General features: G+C 35.5%; 1 protein-coding gene across 2 annotated transcripts; it reads right to left on the bottom strand.

Annotated features, from left to right (window-relative positions):
* Positions 1–1,465: 1,465 nt before the first annotated feature.
* LOC124155749 (protein unc-119 homolog B) lies at positions 1,466–9,084 on the bottom strand. 2 transcript variants are annotated; one of them, XM_046529824.1, is made up of 6 exons: positions 8,853–9,084; positions 8,582–8,662; positions 8,314–8,445; positions 8,063–8,243; positions 7,405–7,577; positions 1,466–3,499 (listed from the first exon to the last, which is right to left on the bottom strand). In XM_046529824.1, exons 1-6 carry the CDS (start codon positions 8,956–8,958, stop codon positions 3,375–3,377), a joined length of 798 nt encoding a protein of 265 aa, XP_046385780.1. In that variant the 5' UTR covers positions 8,959–9,084; the 3' UTR covers positions 1,466–3,374. The 2 variants fall into 2 exon arrangements, with proteins under 2 accessions (XP_046385780.1, XP_046385781.1); XM_046529825.1 differs by having other exon boundaries at positions 8,326–8,445; positions 8,853–9,079.
* Between the last annotated feature and the right edge of the window lie 466 nt (positions 9,085–9,550).

Here is a 9,550-nt window from a genome sequence, read left to right on the forward strand (position 1 = left end):
CCTTTGAACCATGGATTGCCTCAAATCTATAAGAGGCCTTTCGATTTGGTGTGACTTAAAACATACTGCTGCACTTATTTCAGCTCTAATTTTAGTTTATTCCTTGAGACCAAATTACTAAAGCTTTCGCAGTCCATTAACTTCAATATAAATGGCTTTCAGGGTAAACCAGGTCAACATTTAAAAATGGCTTACTTAGCCATGATGAGATCTCGGACATTGGAGACTAAATGCTGGCCATTATAAACTCTTTATGCCAATATCTCCAAAAGCTATTAATATTCTTGATGCCATTACTTTACCTCATAAGGTGGCACCATTGATGAACTTCAGCAACCGGTCAAGAAATAGGGATCGTATGAAAAAATCATTGAAAACCAGGAAACCTGAGTATCTTGATTCACTGATTATGGAAAGCAAAAATCAAATGCTTAACCTCTAGCGAGGATTTTTAAGGAATGTGAATCATAGCTGAAAATGAGAGGTGGATTAATAGACCTTTAAATCTGCTTATTGTCTCAAACCACTTATAACAATATCACACAGTTGAATCCTAAATATTTTTCTATGGGAGAAATAGCTGGCTTAGGGGATTAAACATTTCAAGTATTATTTAAGTGTACCGGGACTAGCCGCAGTGATAACTTTTACGGAGTCACCCGCAATGCACATATTGTGCGAAAAATCCACAGGGGAAAAATCATTCGCCTTGACCAGGATTCGAACCCAGACCCTCTGGATTTTTTGCACAATTTTTGCATTGCAGGTGACTCCATAAAAGTTATCACCGCGGCTAGTCCCGTTATACTTAAATAAGTCTAGAGCGAACACCTCGCATTCAAAGATCGGGCTTTGCTCTCTGGCTGTGGTGCCATGCGCACGACTTGGACTGCTAGTTGCATAATATACTCGGCAGTCCATACCACCTTGTCCGGTATAGTCCACAAATTTCCACAGGGGAGAATGACGCCTCAGTAGCTTAACTGGCTAAAGTACTCGGCCAGAAATCGAGGGATTCGAGGAGATCAATAAGAACTCCAGACAATGACATAAATATTATGCTCTTTGAAGCAGTAAAAATAATCTATTTGATGATAGAGAATAAATGCATATCTTTACCTAATAACCACAGCTAACATGGCGAATCAAATGATAGTAATATCTATCACAATACAGTAATGCATTCCAATTAAAAATTTTGTTGCAGAAATGTTTCTTGGGTTTTCCACCAGTAGATGTTGTCCATGTCTCCTGACGTTTTGAGCAGCAACTTGCTGATCATCCTCAGCGGATCTTCATTCGGAGGATCCCCTGAGGACGATCAGCAAGTCACTGCTCGAAATGTCAGAAGACATGGACAACATCAACCGGAGGAAAACCTGAGAAACATTTCTTCACCTGATACGCCGGGAATACCTAAGAGCATACAACAATTTTGTTTTTCTCATAAATGAAAGTTAATGTGTGGAGAATATGTTAATGATTTTATTGCTGTCATACTTGATACTCTGGCTAGAATATTCTGTATTACAAGAGACTTAAAGCTACCATCATCATTGATAATAAGAGATCACATATACATAATTGATGTTTATCATGAAAAAACTTCATTTATCACAAACATCGCAATTTTACTCTGAACTCTAACAACTGTATTTTTACAATTTTCTTTGAAATAAATTGAAGTGATAACAAATTTCAATTATGCACTTAATGGAATATTTGACCACCAATGTTTGAACAACATAGTATAGCTTTTCAGTAAAAAGAAAGAAGATCATCATTAACGTGCTTACTCTTATAAATGAAAGTGACAACTAAAAAATGAGATACAATGAAATATTGACAAAAAATCAACACAATAGATGAATTTAAAATAAATAAATAGATATAAATAAATTGTATACCAGGTATAAAAAGTTTACACAGCAATAACTGTAATTTTAAAATACTCTTCATATACAAGCAACATTTACCCCTCAAACAGTCTAATCACATTTTCAGAAGCATTTCAACAGTCATTTCAAAATATGTTTTGATAAATTTTCATTTTTGTATTACATTTACAAAATTGTAAGCCCTAATAAGAAGCAATTTACTTCGAAAGACTTTTTGATTTAACCTGACCTCCAAATCTGCAAATCACTTTCTTGCTGCCTTCACCTCAATATTTTTTAAGCTTCAGCAGCTGGCCACATGCACATAATTAGAATGAAGAAGCTGACAAGTCTTCCCTTACTTATTTTGGACCACTGGCATCAAATAATACTCAGGCAGGATCATGTATCACTTAATAAAACATATTTTTTATATATAAAGACATAATACTAAAAATATAAACTATTACACTTTCTATCCATAAATGCCTCCATTGATGCCAAGATAAGAAGTCACACGTAAGGAATATATCAAGTTGAATCATACATATACACAAAGATTCGTGTTACCTATATCATTGAAATCATACAACACACCAAAACGGTATGCTTGGAATGCTGGGGAACCCTTAGGAGACAGTAAAAATAACAGAAGAAAATTATTAAATGCCATATTGAGAACTTGGACAGACATGAGATCTGAATATGCACAGTACCACCATCACCGGTTGTAGCTGAAAAATGCACACTGTGCGTCACAGAAAATGAATAGCCAAAATAGGAGCATCTATATCACAAGTTATGGGATAGAATCTGATCAACAACTGCCATTATTGCCGATGAGAAAGGGAAAAGAGACAAAGAGAGATGACTACAGAAGGACTTTGTGATGGCACACACAGCTACTTATATATTACCATGAGATATTCTTGGACTCAACACACTCTGTTTCCATCTTTGTTTCGATATACAAGGCTTTCAAACATGTAACATTTAACATATGTGACTCCAGTATTGATACTGCAAGTTGAGGACCATCATAACTTATTTCGTTCAGAAAAATTTTTAAATTTTCAGTGGTTCTCGAAACCATTATGATAACAATTTATATGGAGTTCAAGAGCCACAGAGACATAAGCTCATGTGATTCAAACTTAATTTTTAGATGAAATCATGTAAATTATTCTTACACAATTCACATCAGTTGAACCACACAAATACAGCACACCATCACAGTTGAGGGAATATTTGAGGAACACACCAACACCTTTTCTGGCAAAACATGGCTTAGAACTCAATCCTATCAACAACCAATGTTCAGTACTATTCAACAATAATGTAAACCACACAAATGCGTGTGATCAGGGCTTCTGTAGCTGGAAATTGCAGTTGTTTTTAGAAACCATACAGTTCTGTTCATGAAAACAAAGTAGTAATCATTTATGCTTTTGAAAATCATCCCATATTCACGAAAACACTCCTAAAATTGTATTATTATCAGTGCTGAGACGGCAGCCCACCATCATAAGCATAATCGGCTTTGTTGTGCATGATGAGTCTGTCATCCACAAAGTAGAAGCTGTCCGAACGTGTCTCAAAGGGGTGGTTGATCATTTCAGAAACTGTGGATAAAAAAAAGAAAGAATTTCAATGGTTGAAGAAAATTCATCGCATATTTAGCAGAGATATCAAAATCACAAGGATGGAATCATGGAACCAAGCAGGAGTAAGACTTACTGTAGAGATAATAACCTGTAACATGTTCATACCAACATTCCATTTTCTAATTCCATGATTTCCAGTCCAAATTTTTTACGTTCCCCTGACTTTATATCAATGGTAAAGCTGTCACATACAGGGATTTTATGGAAAAATGCAAAAAGGTATGCTGTGAAATGAATTCAAGCCACATCCACCTAGCAAACATATTATGCATGTCTTGTATTTAAGGCTGTTGTGAAGCGAGGCCTGAAATTATCCCTCATCTAATGGTACTTAACAACCACTGAGTTTTTATAGATATAAAGCTACTTACTACATGACAATCAGCCACCATTAGTAGGGAAACAGTATGAATATAACAAAATTGCAAACTTTCCATGTTGTATTCAAAACAGTGTATGTACACAGATGAAGGAAGGTTAAATGATATTGGAAGAATAAGTTAGTACATCTTGTATGCAAACTGACGAATGTCCTACCTCAAATTGTCAACAGATATGAAAACACCAAAAAGAACAGATAAACAAAGTGAACAGAAAATCCACGCAATAGCGATACTGCATTTTTTTTTATAAGAGAGGCATTTTTCTTAGCAATGTCTTTCATGGAATGTCACTGAAACTTATGTTTTCAAAGAAGGATTTCTCTCTCTCACACACACACGTCAAAAGAAAGAGAGGATCATGTTAAATACTTGTTTTATCAGCAGTTATAGTGTCATCTGGTGACATTTTCTAAAGTGACGTACTTATATAAATATTTATACAGGATGATTGATTTACCTTTAATATTTTTAATAAATATCATGTGATTTAAAGATCAAGGCTTTCTGCATTAATAGATTTTTACTAGTCCTAGGTGAGGAGATCATGTAACATAAAATTCTAACAGAGAAATTTCAAATTTAAAAATAGATGCAATAGACAAATTAAATGTTGAATAAAGCACATTTTCCCTAAATAGTAGATGAGATGTATAAAATAATAATAATAATATACCAATAAATCTATTCAAATTAAAATAAACAAAAAGACTTAAAAATACATTATATTTATCAACCTTGGAATCATTATTCAACCCCGACAAAACCTATGAAATTTATGAAAAAATTAGCTTCATTCTTATTACATTAGATAGCTATCACCTTTCACAACAAATTACCATGTTCAGAGCCTTAACAGCCATTGTACACGGGTGCACATAATTGCACAATCTGATGTGTGTACGAAGGTGGAGTCAAATTGCATTGTGTAAAGCGGTGAATTGCTAGAATGTATGTGAGATGGAAAATTTGCCTGTTCTAATTTCATTCGTGCATTAACACAATTGCATGCCATATTGAGAAATGAATGCAGGTCTTAACTGCGCAATTACACGCCCTGTGTAAAAAGGCCTAAAAACTAGGAAGTTCTGGGCCTATGCCATTACAATTCATTAAACTTAAAATTAGTCAGACATCTACAAAAATCTAGCAGCAAGATGTAAGCCGGAAATAAGCACAGCCAAGGAAGAGGCTGATCACAGCAACATTTTTATTTGATACAAAAACAATACTAAATTAAATTGGTTAACATGGTGCCAGTATTAATATTTCTCCAGCTTACCACCATGTAAGAAAATCTATCCGAGAATAAGCTCACATAACTGACAATGAGTAAGAGCCTGAAGCATCGGCTCCCTCCAATTTTTCTTAGCCTGAGAAAAGGCAACACTTATAATTCTAATTCTAACTGCATTAATCAATCATTATGGCATGCAAATGCACCAATGAAATTAGATAAGGGACTATTTTGCCATCTCACATACATGGATTCTCGAAGTTGGTGCGAAGGCTTCCTCAATGCGCTGGTAATGTAGGCTGCATTTTCCGGGTTTCATCGCATCGTGGTTGTGTTGGAGACAACAGTTTCTCCTGTATTCCAGCAGGAGAAACTGTTGTCTCCAATACAACTATGATGCGGTGAAACCAGAAAAATGCAGCTTGCATGGATTCTCGAATATGTTATAGCAATCAACTGCTTTACATGATGTTAATGTTGACTGCACCTATGTTCACACGTCAGATTGTGCAATAACATGCTCCCTGTAAAATGGCCTTTTCTACTGACGAATAAGAATTGAAAAAAAAATTAATTATCCAGCTGAATTAAAATTTTAAGATTAAAGACATAATCAACATAATACAGTCGATCTTAGATCATCTGTTGTTCATAGGATTATCCGTCCATAACTTTCCTCGCAGGCCCTCCAAAACATTCCACTGATCATGATTTCAATTCCTTTCCTTCCTCAAAGAAACTATTTTGTCAACAAAAAGGGTGCAAAAGGTACATTAAGTCTTCACCTGGGTTTTGAACCCTGGATCTTCAATCAGTAGCCAAACACTCCTCCAAGTAGGCTACCAGACTACAGACTCATTACATTAATCAATTTAAATTGTTAAAAACTTTTCATCAACGCATCCAAAATCTACAACTTCTTTAGTAAATGAAATGTAATTTGTTCTAGTAATCAATTATATTTGACCTGAAATATCTGAAATCAAGCTCAACGTTTCCTTCACCAATCAGTTGTATACTGTATATCATGATTAAAAGGTGGCCAAGTACATGATTAAAAACCAAAGAACAAGCATTAAGACTTGCTGAAACACACTCCAAATAATAACAGAGGTCTTTTCCTGGAAATTTGCACCAGTTGAGAGTCTCTACAATCAAATTCTAACCCATTCACAGCTGATCTCAATAAACAGAGGGCTGAGGATCTTCAGAAGCAATGCTGCCAAGGTATACTCATGAAATCTTATGTATGCTTAGATATCTAATGGTTAACAATTTTCCTATTCATTGAGGGAAGGTGGAAACATTAAATTTGATGCAGAAAATTTTCTTAGGTCTTCCACCAGTTAATGCTCTCCATGACTCCCGATATTTCTAGCACAACTTGCTGTTCATTCTCAGGGGATCTTCTGAATAAGTGTAAAAATTTTGAGAAACGGCATTCAGAAGATCTCTTAAAGAATGATTGCAAGTTTGTGCTCGAAGCGTCGGGAGAAAAGGATGGTTTCCTATTATTTTTTATTGCCTAAATCGAAAGATTATTACTCCTGGAGACCGTATTTCACGATTTTAGATTTTTTAAATGACAATATCTATTTTTTGCGAATTAAATGAAAAGTGAAAATTTTCAAGCTCACGCAAAACGATACAGCTAGGTATGAATGCTGGAAAAAGCCTGTGTGACATCATTTTGGTTTGGCATCACATGGGCGCCAATCTGGCCTTTTTCAAATGAGGTTAAAATTGACCATTAACATTTGTCTAAACTGAGATTTATAAAACCAAATTATGAATGCACTAATGGTGGGTAACGAATTGTAATCATTGCCTTTTAGTATTCTTTGATGAAGAAAAACTACCCTGATGGAGAACATTAACCAGTGGAAACCCTGAGAAACTTTTCTGCACCCGATACACTGGGAAAACCTAAGATCATAAATTAAATTTGGAATGCTGGTGACAACCATGGAAATGGTACACACAAAAGAATGCTCAGAATGAAATGGAAATCAATGTATGTGTTTCAAGAAATATTCAGATTCAAATAGACTAGTCTCCTTCATAAAAGAAAGTCAAAAGTAAAAGTAACAAAGACACAGCTTCAATTCTTTCACTAGAGGCGACCGGATTTCTTAAACTACTACTTTAACCTCCAAAAGAATCAACAATTAAATTCTGACAAGAGATTTGGGTGGAATTTCATCAACTTACCACAATCTACAATAAAAAATATTATAAATAATTACCGAGATCAGCACCAAGTGATGGGAACTCATATATGTGCTCGCATGTGTTCCGGCTGTTCGGTATGCAGAATCCAAATTCAAAATCAAAACTTTTGAGTAATCTATCTCGGAAATAATGACGCTCTATCATTCGAAATTTATTCACTGCTCGACTGCCCACTGTGAACTCCACCCTGCAAGTAGAAAGCATGACAGTCATTCAAAACAAAAGGGAAAAAGACTTAAATAACAGAATATTGATGGTGTAAGACAAAAGCATTTGGTAAAAATGCATTATGCAAGTAAACGGATAGGCCTTTCAAATTATTTGAATGAAATTTACCGGATGAGTAGTATCGAAAACATAATAATAACAATCTTTAACAAAAAAGAGATGATTAGTTTAATACATGTATATTGCAAGATTTCATCATTCAGAAACTCATCAATGCTGCAGTAATATTTATAAAACTGCAGTTTCTTTTACTTATTTTTCAAGATATTTTCGCTGACTAAACATTTCATTGCAAACGGGACCTAAATTTAATTCAACAAACACGACGTGAATGAAGAGCTTTATGAGAACAATGAACAAATTATAAATATACTATAATTAGACAAATTGTCGTAACCCCTTGTTAAGAGAGCAAAGAAAAAACAATTTATAAATAAGGCTTACGTGGCTCCAACAGTTTTCAGCTTAAGGAACTGAGGGGTGAACTGATATCGAACAAATCGCCCTGCGTTGGGGTCTGAATTATCCTCTTGATAATCCGTTGAAGCACCACCTCCTGGAGGTTGATCATTGTCTCCATTGTGCTTTTCTCCATTTTCATCAGTAACATCAGCCTCGGAATCGCCTGATAAATACACGAATATAATAAATGAAAAAAATCCCACAGTTCAGGAAATACTGCATAGAAATCCCACCATTGATCATACCAACTGCAACAGGAGGAGGCTTGGCAATTTCAAACAACACGGTGCCCGTATCTAAATCCCTAATTTTAAATCTTGTGAAGTCGATGTCGTAAACATTGGCCTCAGGTGAACACAGGTAATCTGAAGAAAACAATTGGGACTTAAAAGCTCTCAAGAACAGAATCTCACAACAAATTTTACGAACTACTGAGACCAAAAACATGACAGACACAAAACACAACTTCACACATTTGAAATTGAAGGCAAGTAAACGTACTTTCTGTAACCCTTGGTAGCCGAAGTACATCCTCGGGAGTCACTATTTCTTTCAGGATAAGAGCCTCTTCAGTTACAACCTCTGTCAAAAGGGAGCCAACAACAAAATTATAGAGGGGAATAACCTTCATACACACATTCTTAATTCGAATGACAGAAGGAAAACACATTAAAATAATCACTTTAGAATTTTACAGCTTAAAATCAGGTTCAAATACGGATAGAGAGTGAAATAATGTATAAACTCAGATATTCACATCCAAGATACTTACCAGACGAATCGAAGGTGCAATCCTTCCGAGATTTCGCTTGTCTAACTCCAACATTAGTAACGACATTGCTATTTTTCTTGTGAGCAATATTACTCACGAGGCTCATTATCCTTAATGCTACAGTGCGCTTTATAGGGATTTTTTTTCCAACAAACGCACTAATTAAGAGAAGAGAAGTGAAAAGGTCAGCTACAAGAAATTCATTTCCCTAGCTGACAATAAATATGGAGAGCCTCTTTCATACGCCCCGAATCGATACATTTATCGTGCCTAGCGACCAGTGCTGAAATCGATTACCTGTTAGCGTGATGGCGTCTTTAAACCGGTAGGGAAATCCAGTGCAAAACGGACTTAAGTTTTTCAGTTTAAATGATTATATGTGCACACTAGTCATCAACCATGTCTGTTGTTTCCGCGGAAGGATTATCAACCCCGAGTACAAATATTAAGTGCTTCAGTGACGACTTGCTGAAAGCTAAACATGAGAAATTCTGGCCTGGCGAAGTCTTGGCTACGGCTTCTACAGGTGAATTTTGGGAAGACGACCCTAATGAAAAAACCAAGAGACGAATCAACCAATTAGTTGGAATATTTCATCAGGACAGAGGTTTACAAGTGAAAAATCTGCCTCGAGATGTGTCAGAAGAGGAGATACGAGAGCTACTTTCCGACTTTCCAGTGCAGTCAGTGCAAATTGT

Source organism: Ischnura elegans, chromosome 3 (assembly GCF_921293095.1).
Source record: "Ischnura elegans chromosome 3, ioIscEleg1.1, whole genome shotgun sequence".
Lineage (NCBI taxonomy): Eukaryota > Metazoa > Arthropoda > Insecta > Odonata > Coenagrionidae > Ischnura > Ischnura elegans.